The sequence below is a fragment of the Ammospiza nelsoni genome, chromosome 2, assembly GCF_027579445.1.
Source record: "Ammospiza nelsoni isolate bAmmNel1 chromosome 2, bAmmNel1.pri, whole genome shotgun sequence".
Lineage (NCBI taxonomy): Eukaryota > Metazoa > Chordata > Aves > Passeriformes > Passerellidae > Ammospiza > Ammospiza nelsoni.
In genome coordinates, this window is record NC_080634.1 from 102,132,410 (window position 1) to 102,151,278 (window position 18,869).

The 18,869-nt window shown below is 35.4% G+C and overlaps 1 protein-coding gene across 2 annotated transcripts in view; it reads left to right on the forward strand.

The window, feature by feature from the left end:
* The window catches only part of MOSPD2 (motile sperm domain containing 2), a 30,901-nt gene that overhangs the window by 5,073 nt on the left and 6,959 nt on the right, over positions 1-18,869 (forward strand). Inside the window, exons 1-9 of one of the 2 annotated variants that reach the window (XM_059493451.1) lie at positions 990-1,039; positions 4,180-4,335; positions 5,086-5,172; positions 6,401-6,555; positions 8,963-9,023; positions 10,206-10,244; positions 11,223-11,347; positions 16,262-16,432; positions 18,597-18,709. In XM_059493451.1, coding sequence (XP_059349434.1) covers positions 4,290-4,335; positions 5,086-5,172; positions 6,401-6,555; positions 8,963-9,023; positions 10,206-10,244; positions 11,223-11,347; positions 16,262-16,432; positions 18,597-18,709 — 797 coding nt within the window. In that variant the 5' untranslated portion in view covers positions 990-1,039; positions 4,180-4,289. Of the gene's footprint in view, positions 1-989; positions 1,040-4,179; positions 4,336-5,085; positions 5,173-6,400; positions 6,556-8,962; positions 9,024-10,205; positions 10,245-11,222; positions 11,348-16,261; positions 16,433-18,596; positions 18,710-18,869 lie in introns of those variants that run through there. The other variant, XM_059493450.1, reaches the window with a different exon arrangement.

Genomic DNA, 18,869 nt, shown 5'->3' on the forward strand with positions numbered 1-18,869 from the left:
GCCCATCCTCTGCCACCTCCCTGCAGATGCTGACAGACATTGATGAGGTCTCCTCTCAGCCATCTCCTCTCAAGGCTGAAGAGGCTCAGCTCTCTCAGCCTGTTCTTGTTAGAGAGGTGCTCCAGTCCCTTAATCTTCTTTGCACCCCTCCACTGGACCTGCTCCAGGGGCTCCTGACATGGAAATTTGATGGCATTGAAAAAAAGAGTAACAAAGGAAAGGGATTTTACAATTTGTGCCTCAGAAAACTTAATGAAGTCTTCTAGTGAAACTATTGCAGTGATATCTGTGTGCATTTAGTTTTGTGTAATTCTGCAGTTGTTTTCAGAGCTGTTCTCTGGTGTTATGGGAGATTCTTTATGTTGGAATGTAGTAATTAAGTGGTAGAGTTTCACTGGCAGCTTCTCAGCTTGAAGAAGACAACTTTTAGAAGGGCAGAATGTGCTCATGGAAAGGACAGAAGCCTCACTAAAGCAAAAAAAAAAAAAAAAAGGAAGGCAAGTAATATAAGAAGTTGCTGTTCAAACAGCTTTTGTCTTCTTCCAGTCTTTTCTCTTGACCTCAAATATCCAGTGAGAAAATGACAGTGACTTTAAACAACTATTTTCAAAAGAGGGTTAAATACCTGGTGAGTTTTGCTTACTAACATTTTCCTGAAGAGCTTTCAGCTAAAGGAATAAAGAGGGTTAATAATGGCTACATCTCCTTGCTACTGTCACTCCCTTATGTGGAATTTATAATTTTGCAGATTATGTTTTTTCTTGCTTTTTTTAGATCTGAGTCTTGCTTAGTTTCTGCACTTTCCTGGGTCAATGGAAAAGTATTGCAGCATCCCAGTTTTGCCTCTTCCATGGCTGTGGAACTGTTCTATGATACAGAAAGGTTGGAGTGTCTTGGGCTGAGGGAGCAACCAGGTTTCCAAGCCTCTGGACTGTGAAATATTACGCAAAAGTCTGGCACTGCTGCTACACAGGTGGCTTTCAGTAGCCCTTTTTGAACAGAAATATCTGATAGTGCTGTTCCTTGTGTTGCCTTTGGGGTGAGTGCTGTGTGTTCCAAATACCTCCCAAAATTCTGTTCATTATGGACTCAGTTACAGAGGTGTCTCTTCCTGAGCTGAGGGTGACTAAACTTTTGTCTCAGTGTCCTGGTGGCACTCCTGCAAGTGTGAAGAAGCAAGCAACTAATTTTCCTTTGAGAAAAGCATCAGCATATGGTTACAGGTATCTAAATGGGTAGGCTTGGAGATTGTCTGAGGTAAGTTACTTAAGATTATAGTTCTACCTGAATTACCATATTGGGTGCCCCTCAAATATTTTCTTTTTTGGCCTCTTAGTTGTTGTGCAGGATGTATTTAATTTTTTTTTTTTGAGAATCCCAAAGGTCTTATTTTATTTCAACTAATTCTCATTCAGCTCCAGAAGTTTCTAATAATGCAGTAACTGCACCCAAGTGTTCCATGAATGATTTAAAATTAGAAACATTCTGATTTATTTCACAGTATATTTTGAAAACAAGTTCCCAGATGTCTGTAGAATTATGTGGCATGTACAGATTTGAAGAGGAATTCATCCTCTGAACTGACACATTTTCAATCACTGGGTTCTTGGAAGGGCTCCATCAGTTTTATATCACTCTGCTTTTTGTGTGTGACATAAACTACCTTTGCTTTGTATTCACATTGTCATTCTAAATTTTACTTATTTTGTGGCAAGAATTGGATCAAGCAGGTAAAAGTCATACAGTATTTAGTACTCAGTACTGTTGTTCTGTCAGTCTTAAGATAATCTGATTCAAATACTGGCATTCTGCAAGTGCTTGTGGATTTAGAACTTGAATAGTTGTTTCCACTGGTTTTAGGGTATATTGTGGCATATATGTAAATTCAGATTACATGTGTCTTGCTGAGAACTTAGTTACAGAAGAGAGGGAAAGATACTTTTTCAACTATCCTAGTCACTGAATGCAGCTTGCTTTCCATTGATGTTGAAAGCTTGGATTAAACATTTTCTCTGTTTCTCTTTCACTTTCATTTTCTTAAAATACTCACAAAGTTGAAAGTCCATGTTCTTAAAAACATTCTCTAAGTTCAGAGTTTGGGAAAACTTGTTAGTGGCTGAGAAATGTTTTCTGAGTTTTGTTCCATGTAATGGTATGTCAATGAGTTTAAATTACAGTTTGATTCAAGGTGCACAATTCTCTCATTTCAACAGTTGTGCTCTCAGATACTGAAAGCAAAGAGAGCCTCAAAAAGTGGTGTGAAATGTTATCCTGTCAGTTTTTACCTGATGGTGGGTTTTCTCTTTAATTACAAAGCACCCTAATCCCTTATTTATATAAGATACACATGGGACTGATCTCAGCAAAGTACTTGGCTGATTAACTGCAGTCAGTCATAGCTTGAAGCCAGTGTGTATTAATCAAACCAAAGTGAAGTAGTTAACTTAAAACTAAGTACTGCTAGCTTTTTTCAGACAAAACTCCCTAAAACATTGGGGGAATTACAAATTTCAGATGAGCAGTTGAGACTACAAAATTTCACTCCCAGGATTTTTGCAGTTCATCTGTCGTTCCTCTAGAGCCACAGAGAAGTTGAACACTTCAGTTTGATGCTGAGTGATCACTTCACTGGGCTCAGAATATAGGAAATCAGCTGTCCAGTGCAAGTATGGAAGTGATGAGAAAAGGAAACTAAATAGTTGAAGAGATTTTAGTGGATTAGAGGCTTTTGGGCAGAGGAGAAAGTAGGGGACTAAGATTAAGGAAAGTGGGATTAAATTCTAGGGTTATCTAAGGAACAAAGTAAAGCAGTGGAATGTGGGATCAAGGGAGGGAGAAATTTGAAGCCTAATGAAGAAGGGAGCATTCTGTATGTGAGAAGCTGTCAGATGTGAAGAGATGCATTGGGGAGTGCAACTACAATTTAGTGAATGGACACATTTAAATTGATATACTCTTGCAGTTATATTGACTAATTTATTACAGGAAACAGTATAAATGGAAAGACAAGTAAAATAGATCATATTTTTGCATGTAGGCCAGTAAAACAACAAATATTAGCAGAATTTAGTGGTGTCTTTTTCTTAACCTCTTCCTCAGAGTTGTCTGACTGAAATACACATTGCCGAGCCATTCCATCACAGTTCTAGATAGTTGTAAATGGCTCTGAAAGCAGTTTGTTATTGACAGAGGAACAGTTCTTTCCAGAATGTGAAAATTAAATCTCTTTTATTAACAGTCTTAATTTTTTTCCATGGTAATCATGAATTTAAGTGAATAGTTTAAGAGCTTATGCTTTTTTTATTATTTAGCAGAGGTGTGTATCAGTTTGAAGCCTGTTTCTATTATGGGCTCTTGATTTAAATTCTATTTTTACCAATTTCTCAGACAAAGGATCATTGATTTAAAAACCAGGCTTTTGTTTAAGTGTATCTACAGTAGAAATAGGTCCTCTTAGCATTTGTTTTACTTTGCTGTTTAAAAATAAAAAAACTCAGAGCAGCAGTAAGTCTTGTCTTATCTGAAGTACTTCCAAAAGCATGTAAGCCTCTTATCATGTTGCTGATGTGATACAAGAAGATACAAGAAGCCTGAAGCCTTGGGGGTTTTTATACTACTCTGGAATTGCATGTAGTTTTTCTTGGGTAGGGTAACAATTTATTACAAGTGTAAACTGTAATTTTTTTAAATGAAAACAATTCTGTTTAATGCAATAATGTATAGTGCATACTCAAAACCAAGAATTTTATGTTTGTTGTCAGACATTTTATGGTCTAACATGCTGATACGTGTAAGTTTGAGAACTCAAGCATGTACTTCTGATGTTTAGTATATACATTAATCAGTACACAGATTCTAGTAATTGCACAAAATTGGCTTTAGAAAAATTACACCTGTCCTAAATGCACCTTGTTTTTTTTGTTGCATACGGATCACAGAAAATATTTTTCTAGTGAGAGTTATTAGTGAGAATATTTTTCTAGTGGGTTATGTTGTAGTGTCCCTAAATGTTGTTGCAGCAGACAAATGGTTTTCATTAATTTATCATGCTGTGTTTTGTTTCCTAAAATTTGAAACTGCAAGAGAAATCTTATGTACCAAGTAGATGCTTGTAGACTTAACAAATCTCTGCATGTTTCTGAAGCAAATGCTATAGACACTAACTTATTAATTTCCTAGATAAATCAGATAAATATGATTCTAGAGATGTGGAGAGACTTCAGCAAGATGATAAATGGGTTGAAAACTACTTGATTTGGCGTCATGATGTTGTGGATGATACGTTAAAGATGATTGATGAAAGCTTTCAGTGGAGGAAGGAATACACAGTTAATGGTAAGCTTGATATACAATGGTTTTGAAGGTGTGTGTTGCTTTTCTCTTGAACTACCACTGACCTCTATATGTAGTTTCATTAATAACCTTTTAAAGGTTTGCAAGTACTATGGAGAGCTGAGCAAGAACTTTCAAAAAAGGAAAAAAGGAGGAAAAGTATTTATTTTTCTGTTGACCACAACTGTGTCTCAGTTTTGTTGTGGTTTCCATGTGCCCATTGAAAGTTTAAGGGGAAGGAAGGAAGGCAGCTATCTCTTGCTTTGTCTCTTTGCATCATAGAGCTCTAAAAAAAAGGCAAATAACAAAAAGCCTCACAACAAACAGAGCTGTGTTGTTCATTGTAATAGCACTGGTCTGATACATTAAATTAAAAAATAGCATTTTTGTGATGTGAAAATATTTTGAAGGTGATCTCTATATACAGGACTTCACACTCTGAAGGATAGAGCATGGTGGGGAGGCTTCAGATAGAAAAAAAATAAACATTTAAAGCTTTTTTTTCTGTTGATTTTTTTTCAATTATTCTTACTTTATAAATAGATTCTACTCTGTAGCAAGAGAACAAGATACTGAGAAAATTTGAAATCTTTACTATTTGCATTAGTTTAATAAAGGCCTTGGAAAGTGGCTTATAAAGATGTTTTTGGGGTTTTTGCTAGACTTTTCCATTTTTAGTGACTTCTGTTAAGTTACAATGTGATTATTAATGATTACTTGATTACTGAAATAATATTTCATTTGGTTTTGCAGACTTATCAGAATCTGTCCTTCCAAAATGGTTATTTGAAATTGGTGCTCTCTTTCTGCATGGATATGATAAAGAGGGCTATAAGTTATGTAAGTTATACAAAATAGACTATTTTCAGCCTTTGATTATTGCTTTGTTTCCAGCATTTTATCATGTTGAAAAATATATTGGCTACTATTTTTACTTAAAAAGGTAATTGAGTTATAAAGTTTGTATTTATCATAGAAACCACTGATTTGGAAGGGACCCAGCAGGATGATGGAGTCCAGCTCCTGACCCTGCACAGAGCAGCCTCAGATTCACACCATGGCCCTGACTCTGACAGGCTTGGTGATGTGACCACTGACTCACACAGGAATATAACAGTTTAATGTATGTTCTGTGTTTGAATGGGGGTTTCTCTTCACCTTGAAATACAGTCTAGCTAACATGCTGTATTTAAAAACATTTGTTTCTTTACGTGAAACATGGAGAAGAAATCTGGTTTTTAATACAGCTTTCCAAGTTTCAGGGAGAAGACTTGAGGACATCTGAAGTTATTTTCAGGCTTGTCTAACTTTGATATAATAAAGGTAGTAAAAATGAAAGCAACTCTTCACATTACTGCCCTGAATATTTATTTTCTCACTTATTGTATAATCAGTAACTTGGTTTCAGACATATTTATAAAGTCTTTTACTTTGAATTTTGCCTATGGGTTTTTTGGGTTTTTTTTTTCCATGGAAAATCAAGTCTCTGCATGACTCATTTTTTAATTCTAGAAGAATATATACTAGGCTTTCATTTCTATAATGTTGCTCACCTCCTGGAATTTTTCATTTTATTTTAGAAAGACATGTTGCTTTTATATAATTCTAAATGCATGTATAAGTAGTTTTTCAAAATACATCAACTGCAGTGCTGTAGGAAACCTAAGAAGAAAAGGAAACATTAATTTTGCAGCCATACTTAGAATATGTGCTATACACAATATTGTGTGAAGACCATGTGGTTTAATTTTAAATTATGAAATACTAATCTATGTAAATAGTCTTTAAATACACAAAAAGTGTTTTTCTACTTTATTGTTTCTTCTGAAGTATAATTCTTTGTATTTTCAATTTCTAAAAAATTATAGTAAAAAAGTGAGAAATGTGGGGTATGTGAAGAGGCGTGCAGTTGTTTTTCTGGCTGTTCAGTGGTCACAAAATCAGGAAAAATATTAAACACAAACTCAGAGGTGTTAATACATTTCAGTGCATCCTCTGTAGTTATTTGGATGATGTTTTCTGTTTGCTTGGATCTTTCCTTCAACTTTTGTGTGTGTTTTTGTCCAAGTTTGGTTCAAAGTGAAGCATCATACAAGAGATCCTAAACAGCAACTTGACAAAAAGAAACTGGTGGCTTTTTGGTTAGAACATTATGCCAAGAGAGATCATGGAAAGCCCTTGACAGTGGTATTTGATATGGCTGAAACTGGAATCAGTCACATAGTAAGTATTGTTACTGTCTTTTCTTGATTGCTTTTGGAATTATTTAACCTGTGTTACAAGAAAAAAGGAAGTCACTGTGCAGTCCTTGACACATAAATAGCTTAAGTCATTGAGATAAGTGATATGGTAGAGCATTTTCCCATGACACAAGCAGTTTCCAAAATCTTTTGTTACATATTAAATTTTGTATGCTGCAACATGCTGAAAACTTGCTTTTAGTTTAGTGGCTGAGCTAATTTAGATTGCAAGGTTGAGATCTTGCCTATCAGTACATATTTATTAAATTTAATAACTAAAATTAGTAAATTTAGTTATTAAATTTAATAACTAAAATCCTCACAGGCTGTCTGTAGGTTAAAAAATAAAATGTATTTCTATACAATAATTACATTTTTCTTACCAGAGTGCCATGCTGTCCTGTTATTACAGGAATGGCTGAAATTTGTGTCTTTGTGCTTTTTTTGTCTGGTGGTAGGTGGTATAGCAAGAATTAATGTAAGCAAAAAAACCCTATCCCAAACCCAGCTCCAGAAGGTTGTCTATATCTGGCATGGGCAAGATTATTCATGTTGCACTGGGGCCTTTCAGCTGTGCAGTACAGGGCCACCAGCTTATGGGGAGGTAATTTGACAAATAAATGTGATGTGATTCTGTTTTGCAAGGTTGGTGCTCTTACCTGTACGGGGAGAGCTGTCTGTTCATGCTCCTAAAGATAATACTGGAACCCCAGTTTTACATAGCAGGAGTAAAGGATTGTAATAATTTCCTTGATGCAAAAGGCTAATTTGATTTGGGCTTTATGGATTATATCCTGAAGCAGCTTACTTCTTTGAGACTCCCAGAGACAAAATCTCAGCAAGTGCTGTCTGTAACTGTCCCATTGTACAGTCTTGCATTGTAGTTAGTATGTTCATCACAGAGCAGGATTATTTTAATGGCATTTTGTGGCCATGTGGAGAAATTGAGGAATCTATCCTAACAGAAAAAGAACTTGAATCTCTGAGTTCTCTTCCAGGGTTTTCCACATTTGTTTGTTCTGTTGCTATGGACATCTACTATATCACTTTTATCACTAGTATGCAGGAGATAATTCTGATAGCTCATGGCTTCTTGCACCAGTTCAGGTAACTAGAATAGATGCAGTTATTGAATAGTCTGTGAAATTTGCACTTCTAATTCCAGACTTTCATCAAAATAATGGATCTCTCCCTCTGCTATCTGATAGTGCTGCTTTTGAATAGGCAGCAGAATAGAGAGCAGCATCCTGATTAATGGAGATTCTAATAATTCTAATCTATCATTGTGTTTGTTCTGTTAAATGAAAGATATTGCATTTGGTACAAGCAATAGACAGTTGAGATAAATGCTTCTATTAGAGGCCACCTTCTGCCTGTAAAGATGTCAAGTTAGTTTCTAGTTGCTGAAGCCACTTAAAAAGCTTTCAGGTTGTGGGTGATCCCTTTACACAGTGTTATTTTTTGGGGGCTTTTTTCACTCTGTCCAAAAATGTTTTGGTAGTGTGTTTACATCACCCTAGGAGCTCCTTCCCCATTGTTACTGGCTGAGGCTTTGGATCCTCAGCCAGAAATGCTCTGTACTATTTCTGAAAGTGGTAGTAGTGGTCATGTCTGTTTAAAGGACTGGGAAGAGTACTCATGGTAGGCTGCCCACCTGAGTACCTTATTGTGGCAAGGTATCTCTTACTTTATTTCTATACCTGTTTCATAAGAACCCTTCTTTTCTGTGTAATGCAATTCCATTGTAGCTGGATTTTGCAAAGGAGACTGACTGTACTATTTCTGTACAGGTGCTCATTGTATGGAAGCATCCTGAAAATGGATGGTATACAAGCAGCTCTTTTGAGCACTGTCTCTGCCCACAGTTTCTCTGCATGCCACCAACTAATACTAAACCTAAAAATTCTCTTCAAAGGAAACCTATTTTTTTTCCTTTGAAAATATAATAGTGAGTGCAGTAGCATATTGAACGGTATGTAGGATAATTACTGAAGGGAAATTTCAGTATATTGAGTATTCTTCCATCTGTCAAGCTTCTCTAGTGCTAAAGGTTTCTTTTTCCTGTATCTTTCCTGCACATCTTAAGCCTGTTGATACTCAGCATAGTTTAGATATCTTAATTATTGCAGTGGTCAGAGGTTTATTGACTTCTTTCTGTGATTATAAGGGGAAATATGACCACAATCCTGCAGCAGTTTAATGGAGGAAAAAGCCTTACATTGTGTTTTGAGGATATTTGTAGTGTATAAAAAATTTGATCATAGTTGACAACAAAATATCTATCTTGTGCTTTTTATTAAATGCCTTAACTTAACCTGTACTTTTTAATGTTTCGGCTTACTTTGCATTTATGCTGTGATTTTTTAAATTTAATGTTATTTTTTATTTAGGACTTGGATTTTGTCAGGTTTATTGTCAACTGTTTTACAGATTATTACCCAAACTTCCTCAGTAAGTATTGTATAATAAGTATTAAGCATTGTAGAGTGGTGTAACAAGAGCATTTCATAATATGATAGAAGATGGGGAAAATAAGGGTTTTTTTCATGTGCTTTCTGGGGTAACTTCATGAAACGTTAATGTTACAGTGTTGGGATATTCACGTCCTGAAATCAGTACAACTTTTTGTGCATAAACTTTGCTTTCATCAAAAATCAACAGTCTTTTTGTGGAGTAATAATGTTTATTACTAAGTAATAGTTCTTAATATGTTTATATTTAGTAAGAACTATTGTAAGCTCATAATAGAATTGACCTGTTTTCCTTTGCTTGTTACTTGTGTAGAAGCTTTACAGACTTTGATAGTTTGTATCCTTTAGGAGCCTTGAGTGGTCAAAGAATGAATGGCTCTAGAAATTTATGGGGAGCAATGGTTTATTCTGAAAATGAAAATGGTGTATTCTGAAAATTATTTATTCTGAAAAGGCATTTTGTGTGCATACTTAGAAAACTCTGCATACTTACCTGCTAGATTTTTGATGCATAGGCAAACACTGCATAGTTTATGCTAGTTCATCATAAATATGTTGTAAATTTTAGGTGAAAATGGCTGTGAATGTTGAACTTCCATACAGCAACTGCTTAATCTCTGAATATTAAATTTTGGCTTGCTGATTAAAGTTCAAAGCTTTAATCAAATATCAAACTGAAAGGCAAGTGCAACATTGTTTTTGACAGTCAAGAGGAAAAAAAATTGGGACGCTTAAGTGTTTTCTAACCTCTATGGTTAAATAAAGAATATTTGGAGAAAATAGATATAAAGACTTATTTGTTTCTTTATGAAGTAAGGGGGGGCTGAATATACTTGTTAAACTTTCTTCTTTTCCGTAGCTGGTTTTCTAGGTCAGGTTGAGAGCTTGTCTTTGCCTTATATGTGATAACAAAATATCAGAAAGTAATATCTCAGGGAGTACATAACCAATGTATTACTTGGGATTTTATCACCTTTCTTCCAAGCAAACAGCTAATGTTTCTAAATAGCAATTAATTTGTACAAAATTGCTTTTGCAAGGAGGTGAACATGGAGGTTTGTAAAAGTGAATATTTACTTTTTACATGAACGTTATTGTTGAACTTGCTCTTAAATAGAGAAATATCTAGCACTTGGTATTCAGATTTTTTTTTTCTTTTCAGCAAAGATAGTAATATTTGAAATGCCATGGATAATGAATGGTAAGTTGGGTTTTTTTGTTGGTTTTTTATGTTTGGATTGTGATAACTTTTAAAATTTAGAAGCATAAATAAGAAACATTGTTCTACTCTGTGTAGATACAGATGAATAATGGAGTTTGTTAAACATGCATCTTTAAATCTGTCAGTTTAAAGGTTGCATTCTTTCTATTTTTCTTTCTATCATTGTATTTTAGATCATACTTTACATGAAGCCTGTATTCATCCTGTTGTTTTCAAAGGCTAGGAGATCTTGATAAATAATCTATTCCTTGAATGCTGCTAACTAGAATCCTTGCAGCAGTCCTGTCATTAGCAGTGATGGTGACTTATAACCAGCTCAAAACTAGAATACACAGTTTAGGATAGATGCCTGAGTCTGGGTGCAGATGTGGTTACCTTTGTTCTGATTTGGATACTTTAATAATTAGTTGTAGCTATAATGTACAGGATAAATATACTATTTCTCTGTCGTTGCCATATGAATACATATTTTCATATTGGTTTTATATTTTCCTGCATATTCATGTTTTACTGTCACTGAATTAACAATGGTCTTTGTAAATGCTTCATTAATTTAAACAAATATCCTTTAAATGAGCCAAACATTTCTGCAAGGGAGAGTGTATCCATCTTTCCCAACCTCCCTCACTCAGATTTGGAAACACAATTGGTTTTACCTGCTCAGTACTTCAAGGGCCAAATTCTAAAACAGCAGAGTTGGCAGTTATTCAATCGAAGATACTCCTTCCATTTCTGTGTAAATAATACCTTTTTCCCCTTGCATTGCTCATTCCAATTATAATTGATAATAACCTGCTTTAAGAGCAGGTTCTGCAATATTTTGAGGGATGTAACTCACTTGTGTTATATAAAGTCTACCAATACACTGAAAAAAACCTACAAAAACAAAATAACAAAACTGCTTTCCTGTTAACTCATGCATATCTTTTGTTTTGTTTGGTGTTTTGTTTTTCAAAGCTGCTTTTAAAATCGTGAAGGGTTGGCTTGGCCCAGATGCAATAAGCATGTTAAAGTTCACAAACAAGAATGATGTGCAGGAATACATCAGTGCAGAGTATCTGCCACCTCACATGGGTGGAACTGTAAGTATGAAATGTCATGTTTCTGTTGTGATACATTGAGACACCTATATTCCATATGTGGGATTGAGGGTTGGTTCTTCACAGATGAGAGATTTCTTTAAATTGTTTTGCCAGTGATTAATTTCAAAATCACAATAATGTAAAATAGGTGAACTTCATGAGAATTTGATATCTACATTCTTAAGTATATTCTTAACTACTGTTACTATTTTTTCTGAATTATTCATCCCCTTATAAGTCACTGAAAACCACTTAGTTTTTCAGGCTTTCAAGAAAAATTATCTAAGTGTCATTGTCACTTGTACTTTTTTTTGCTCCCTGGTGAATTAGAGATGGTGTATGTTTATGAAACAAATTCTATGAGCAGAAAGTAGGTTTCATTGTCCTCTGATTGTTCTAGCCCTGCTCCAGAGCTGTGATTCATTAAAGACAGTTATATTGGAGCTATTTTTCCTTTGCTGTCTCTAGGGCTGCATTTTCAGACATGGCTGTAGAAGTTTCTTTTCAAAGAGTACAGTAGAGCTCCAAAGTGGTACAAGCAGTATCAGTTTAACAGAACCAGAATCCAGTTCTAGTGGACAAGCACAAGCATCTTGCACAACAGCTTTCACTTTTCACAAGGCTAGTAGATCAGTGTTGCATAACCTTTAAGATAAATTAGCAGAAAAATTATGCTTTAAAATATTAATAGGCCATTTATGGTAGAAGAATAAGCCCACTGCAGGAGAGTTACTTTTCATGGTTCTTTTTCCACCTTTTCTCTTCTGAAGTACTTTTGGCATTATGGCAGCAACAATATGGAGAAAAGGAGGGGGTTGTGTTTCAGCAATAGTAGGGGAAGCCATGTTCCTTTGTATATGAATTCAGGGCAGTGCTATTGTGGCCAGAACATAAGAAGCTTGTTTGGGGAACATTAAATAATGTTACTTTGATTTTCATTTGACTGAGATTGGAAGGCTTTAAAAAGTGCATGTGGCTCTTGAGGAAAAGATACCCTTTTTCTCCGTGGAAAATTGCTGCCCCAGCTCCCACTCTCACAATAGGGACTTCCTCATATGGAAAAAGTGGAAATTACTGCACAGCAGGAGTGGGCATTGAGGGAAGGGCTGATGATGTCTGAAGTGGTTTCAGTAAGGAATTAAATGTTGTTTAGCACTGGTTCTGGGCCTGCCTCCTGTGGTATTGTCCTGTAGTTGCAATAGAGGGACAAGTTATTTTCCTCATTAAAGCTGAGTATCTCCCATCTGCTTTTTAGACTATCTTACCTAATAGTTCATTATGTCTTTAAAGAAAAAACTTGTGGTTTTGCTATATACCCTCCTGAAGCATCTGATGGAACACACAGTTATTTGTAATCCTGCCTTGGGCCTGAAAGGTCTGATTGCTGATTAGTGATTGTTGATCAAGCTGGCTCCATATTGCCCATCTGAGAGCATGAACAAGTTTCAGAACCACGGAGGCAGCTTATCCACATCATCTGCCTGGGGTAAAAAGTTGCAGTGGCAGAAATAAAGTAGTAGAATAGTAGTAAACTTGTCTGACAAGAACTCCAGGGGTTTTAACAATTTCAGCAAAACAGTTTTATCTCTGCATGTTAAGAGCCCTGTATTTGGAACCAGCACATGCTTTGTTTCACTACTGAGTTTCACTTGGTGGGTGTTTTGAGCTGTTAACCTCAGAACTGTCAGAATTTGGAAGAATTGTTAGCAAATACTGAGACTCCAAAATTGTGCTCTTCTTCCCAAGATTTTTTCAGCGTATACAGTAAAGCAGGATCTTTGCATCTTATAGCAGGAATTTTTTTCACTGACCAGACAACAGACAACTTAATGCCCTTTCTCAGAATTTAACTTTTCTTGATGTGATTAACCTTGGCTTCTGTTGAGGCAGCTAGCTGGAGTACAATTCACCATTATTAGTATTGTCAAGCCTGGCTTTTTAAAATGCAGTATCTGACTTGCACAAATTGATTCCTTCCATTTTTCTCTCAAGTGTTTGGTTTTGTTTGTGAGGCAGTTTGGGGTTTTTTTGCCTCCTTCTGATTTCTTCTCTGTCATATTTGATTTCAACACTTTTAGTTACAGATCTTCATATTCTCCACGAGCCTAATGCCAGTGAAGAGCACAGCATATCTGCATCCTTTGCTGTGTCCCCTACCAGGATGCAATTTTGAAGAGTCAAGTCCTGCCAGTGGGGCAGATCATTTGGCTGGTTAATTTGGGGACATAACTAGATTCCACTGCACTTATGTTCTTTGTATTTCAAAGACTGTTAGACTAGTTCTGCAAGTAACAAAAAAAAAAAAATCTGTAGAATTAATAGTGTTAAACCTGGAGTCAGTGATTACTTTGCTTAACTAAGTGAACTGTTCTTTTTCTCTGGAAGCCTCCAACTTCAATGTCTCAATTAAGTTATCTTTAAGCATATTTCAAGTCTGTCTCAGGGTCACTCAAAAGATGGATCAGAAACTTTCCATAGCTTTAAAATCCTTTGATTGACTGTGAAAGAGGAATATTACATGCTTTATTTTAGACAACTAGTGGGCAAAGGTGTCTCCAGAGTACCAAAAGCATTAAAACTAATTATGGAAAATAGAAACTTGGGTTTTTAAAGACTTCAGAATATGGATTTGGTCTAAGTTCCATTGAAGTCCTCATCAGTCTGTTGGCTGTGGCTGTTACCATATTGCTAATCCATACATGCTGCACATCAGATATGTGGCTTTGAGTTGTTCTTGTCCATAGTGCACAGAGGTCATTTGCTTTATAGCAGGTTTATTTTGGTAGAGCTTGTCAAAATGCCCAGGGCAGATCTAGGAGCAAGCTGCTGCCAGCCTGGAAAATTAGGGTTAGGTGCTCAAGAGCCACTTGGTAATATTTTTCATTTTCAATAAATGTACCCTAATTCAGTATTTTCTGGCTTTCCTATCTGTTGTATCACACATTCTGCCATTTCCAGCTGTGGGAACAGTCCAGTTCTTAAGGCATACACATTTCTGTCTGAGAAGAGAGATTTGTCTCTTCAGTAATATTTTCTGCAAGACTCTAGTACATATTGTGTACACTTTGATACAAGACATGAACACACAGTAGGGTTTTGATTTGTTGTTTTGCCCAGTCTTTCTCTGTCAGAAAATGGATTTAACAAGGATGAATTGATTGAGATTTTCTCTACTGGTGCCAATATTGAACAATGTGTGCAATTGCTGTGCTCTTCACCTGGGTTTCTAAATTGATAGCCCACAGGTTTTCTTGGAATTAGCTTATATAGGTCAGTGGCCTGAAGTTAAGACATGCCTAAGCTTGCATATGACTTCATGGCCACTGTGTGCATGTAATCTTAGGATATATCACTACTATGATTAAGACATCTCTACAAAAACTGCCAAAAATTGTAGCATGCGTTCTCTAGATCTGCTATAAAAAAGAGCCATAAGTTTATAGAATGGATGGATCAGGCATTGAATAAATGTCTTGTTTACCTGGCTGAGGTTTTCACCCTGTTAGCAGATATACCCATGCCACTGAAAGTTAGGCACTGTGACTAGGAAGTGTGGGACTTGGAACAGAATCTCATCAGTGGGACAGCTCAGCTCTTGAAGCTATCAAGCTGCATGGATTAACAAAGCCAAGTAAAGTGTGAAGCAAAATTAATTTCCCTCCTTTAAGGTCACTTTGTTACATACCCTTCATCCTATGCTGGGAGAAAATGACAAGGCTTTGTTGGTTTGGGTAAGGGAAAGCTGGATATTTCTGTCAAATGTGGGATGTCAGTATTCTGTAAGACTACTGTAATGTTTCTTGTGGACTGGAGTCTTCTTTTAATAGTGATTTAGTCTGTAGCTGATACCTAAAACTTGTCCTTCTGGCCCTTAATAGGATATTGTTTGTGCTGGTGAATATCTGTTTCATTCACCTAGAGGTCTTTGACTGTTGCTGCAGCCTGAAGAGTAGATGAGATTTAGACCTTGATTATAGATGAGCAGGAAGTATACTTTTGAAACACCTTTTTTGTAACTCCCTGCTGAGGGAGGCTTCATTTGTGAAGCAGGGCCATTGCTCCATTCTGCCTCACAGGAGTCAAAGCTATGACATTTTTCTCCACTGGAAAAGCTGACAGACTAGATCAGTTTACTTGCTGCTTAAAACTGCTTGAAAATACAGTAGGAACAGAGATCTCTGTTCAAACACTGCCTCTAACATTAAATGTAGTAAAACAATTTAGAGAATGTTAAGAAAATTTCCAGTTAGCAATAATTGTTTTTTACTGATCTTCCAATGGAAAAAGTACCTTTATTGTAGAGTCATTGAGAACTTAAGTGTTCTGCTGCTGTATTACTCAGATGTCTTAAATGTGGTCTTTAAATTGATTTGGCATTCCAAAGACTAGAGGTCTGAATTGCAGAATATGCTAAAGGTTTACACACACATTATGTTAAGTTTAAGGGATTATTTGGGGTTGTTTTATGGTTTTGGGCTTTATTTCCTTTTTTTAAAGTGACCATTGTGAAACTAACATGCAAGGAACTACTGATGTTTTTCACCACTTTTGAAATATTTTCAGAAATAGCTGTCATAAGTTTTAAACCACATTTTTGAGAACTAAGGTGAGAACTTCAGCAATTAGACTGAGTGCTGATCCTTGATAGACCAGCTTCTCTAGTTCTGCTGTGACTATAAATCCAAGTTACAGTTTACTGGCTTTGTTGGATGACTGTATTTATTTGTCTGTTGATGATAAAATAGAAATTTGTGGTGTCAGCTTTCTGCAGGGGTGCAACTGGAAATGGATAAATTAAACATAAAAGTAATGAGAAACAAGAAACAAAGACACTATTTCCATTAAAAAAAACCCTTGAGAAGGCACTTCTAATCCTTTTGAATAACTCATCTTTTATAAATCCTTATCTTTCAGGATTCTTTCAAGTACAGTTATCCTCCTTTGGTTGATGATGATTTTCAAACTCCTTTATGTGAAAATGGGCCCATTACAAGTGAAGATGAGCATGAAAGTAAAGAAGAGATAGATGCAGACACCAAGGAGACTGGGGAGCTGAATGAAGCACAAAACCTTAATCAGAAAAAGGTATCTAAGTGAAGATTTAGGCAAGACTAGCTAGATGGTTACAAAGTGGGACAAGAGGCATATAATTGTCTTTGTGTTCTATGTTTTTAACAGTTTTTCTGTCTTCTAATTTAGCAAAAGATCTCACGAAAACTGAAAAATTATAATTGCAGTTTCAATCTTGACTCTTGGTCAGTTAAGACAAGTTTCATGCTTCAGAATTCATAAAATGTGCAGCAAGTATTTAGTCTGTCTCTTGGAGTATAGTGAATTATACAGCAAAAAGAAAAAGGTTTCTGTGTTTTGTTTTCAAATGTTGTCTTTCTGGTAGGTTTCTCTTTAATCTTGGGATATTTAGTGGTGATCATTTTGAAATAGATCTAGTTTTCTCTGGTACTTAAATCAGTATGTACATGAAAAAATGTTGTTAAATATTTATGCACTATTGGATGTTACTTTGTTTTCTTAAATTATTGATAAAATCTCAACATATCATGTTTTCATTTATTCTCAGGAGAAACTGTATTCCTACTCCATCAATCAGGTTTTGCAACATAATCTTCCTGCAGTGTTGTTTATCCAGAAATAAAGGCATTGTTTTGCACAAGCTCATATGAAGAGATATTTAGGAATATGCAGTAATATTAACTGGGGATATTGCTCTTGAAAATAGTAGAAAAAAAATTGAAATTCACTACTTTGTTACCATAATTAATTTTGGAATGTTACTTGCAAAACTTCTGTTTAGTGGAGTAGAATACATTTTCATTTACTGTTATGGGTTTGTCAGAATAATTTGAAATGTGCAGATCACTTAGTAGTCCAGGTGTTATTTGAAACTTGGCCAGCTTTAAAAAAAATAAAAAAATATAATTTCACTGACCTTAAGGTCAAAAGGAAGCATTACGTAACCATGGTTAGACTCAGTAGCTTGTTTTCCTTGGGGCACATTTTAGAAGCTATGATTCTCACATACAGAAACATGGAGAATTTCTGCTCTGTGTGTGAGTTGCCTTTGGTGCTTAATAAGCCTCAGTGTTTGCTGGCTTTTAATTTGCTTGGGTGATTTAGCTTTCTACTTAAGGTATTTTAGGTTTTTTACTTTTTTTACTCTTGAAATACCATAAAGCATATAATTGTTTTTACTTTTATTCAGTGTAACCAAGGTGCTACTCAGTCTTTTTCAGTACAGGGAAACATGAGGGATAAACTTGGTTAGTAAGTGCCTGACCTGTAGGTGCTTCCACTTTTGTAATCTACAGTAATATTTTTTTCTGGTAGTTTTATGTCAAACAAAGCCTAACATATAACTGGTGCAGTGTATTTACACACTAACCTTTTTCTAACACTTTATATAATTATTTAAAAAGTTCCCATGTGGGATCTTTTTATACAGACTATTTCATATAAAGTTTTGTATTCCTTTCATTCCCATACTTCAAACTTGCATGAACTGAGTTCTCTTCATGTCTTTTCTCTGTATTAAGAGTGGAATAAAAAAGGAGACTAAGCAAATTCTTCAGTCAGCTGATCTGGAATCATGATGTCAATAATTCTTTCAGTCTTCTGTACCCCCCCAGCACCTGCCCTGTTTTGCATGTGTTTTCTTAATGTTATAGAAGAAAACCCTCAGAACCTAAGATGTACCTGCAGTTTTGAAGGCACCAATTCAATCAGCATTATTTCTTTTATGTTCTGCAATACTTCAGAGTTTCATCTAAGAGCAATGAAGATATGTCTAGCTACCCTGCAATGCAATGAAGTGTGGAATTGGCACTGTGTTTTCTGTTACAGTGGTACAGTGATGGTATTGTTTTAATCTGTTTTGATTTTAATTTGCAATGGATGAATACCAGTGCTTTATAACCTTTGATGTGCCATAACTTAGTGTGTCTGGAGTTTTCAAAACCAGACTTGACCAGCAGGAAAATACCTGGGGAAAAAAAAAAAAAACCAAAGCAGAGTTTTTGTTTCATACACATTTAATGTGTTATGTAATTTCTATAGTAAAGAATTTTATTCAGTGGATTTCAAGAACCTTCAGGGAATGAATATATATAAGGCTTGGTCTATAATATGTAAACTGTTGAAATAAGCCTCATCATATTCTTTGAAATGCCTGCATGATTCTGTAACGTGTAATCCAGGTTTCTAGTTAATCATTGTAACTATCATTTTTACTCAGATGAATTCTATAGAACAAATTTCCAAATCAGAGGAAACTGACAAAACAGAGGTCAAACCAAAAAATGCAAAGAAAGCATTAACCACTTTTAAAGGACCTTTATTACATATCAGGTAATAATAATTTTCTTAAATTTTCTTTTTACAATGTGCCTTGGACACTTGAGTACTGAACTAGTTGGTTTTCAAAATAAAGTTTTTTCAGACTGTTAGAAGAAAACAAATTATAAATAACTTTTTAAGATGGATTTTTACAAAGCTCAAAGAGTTTTTC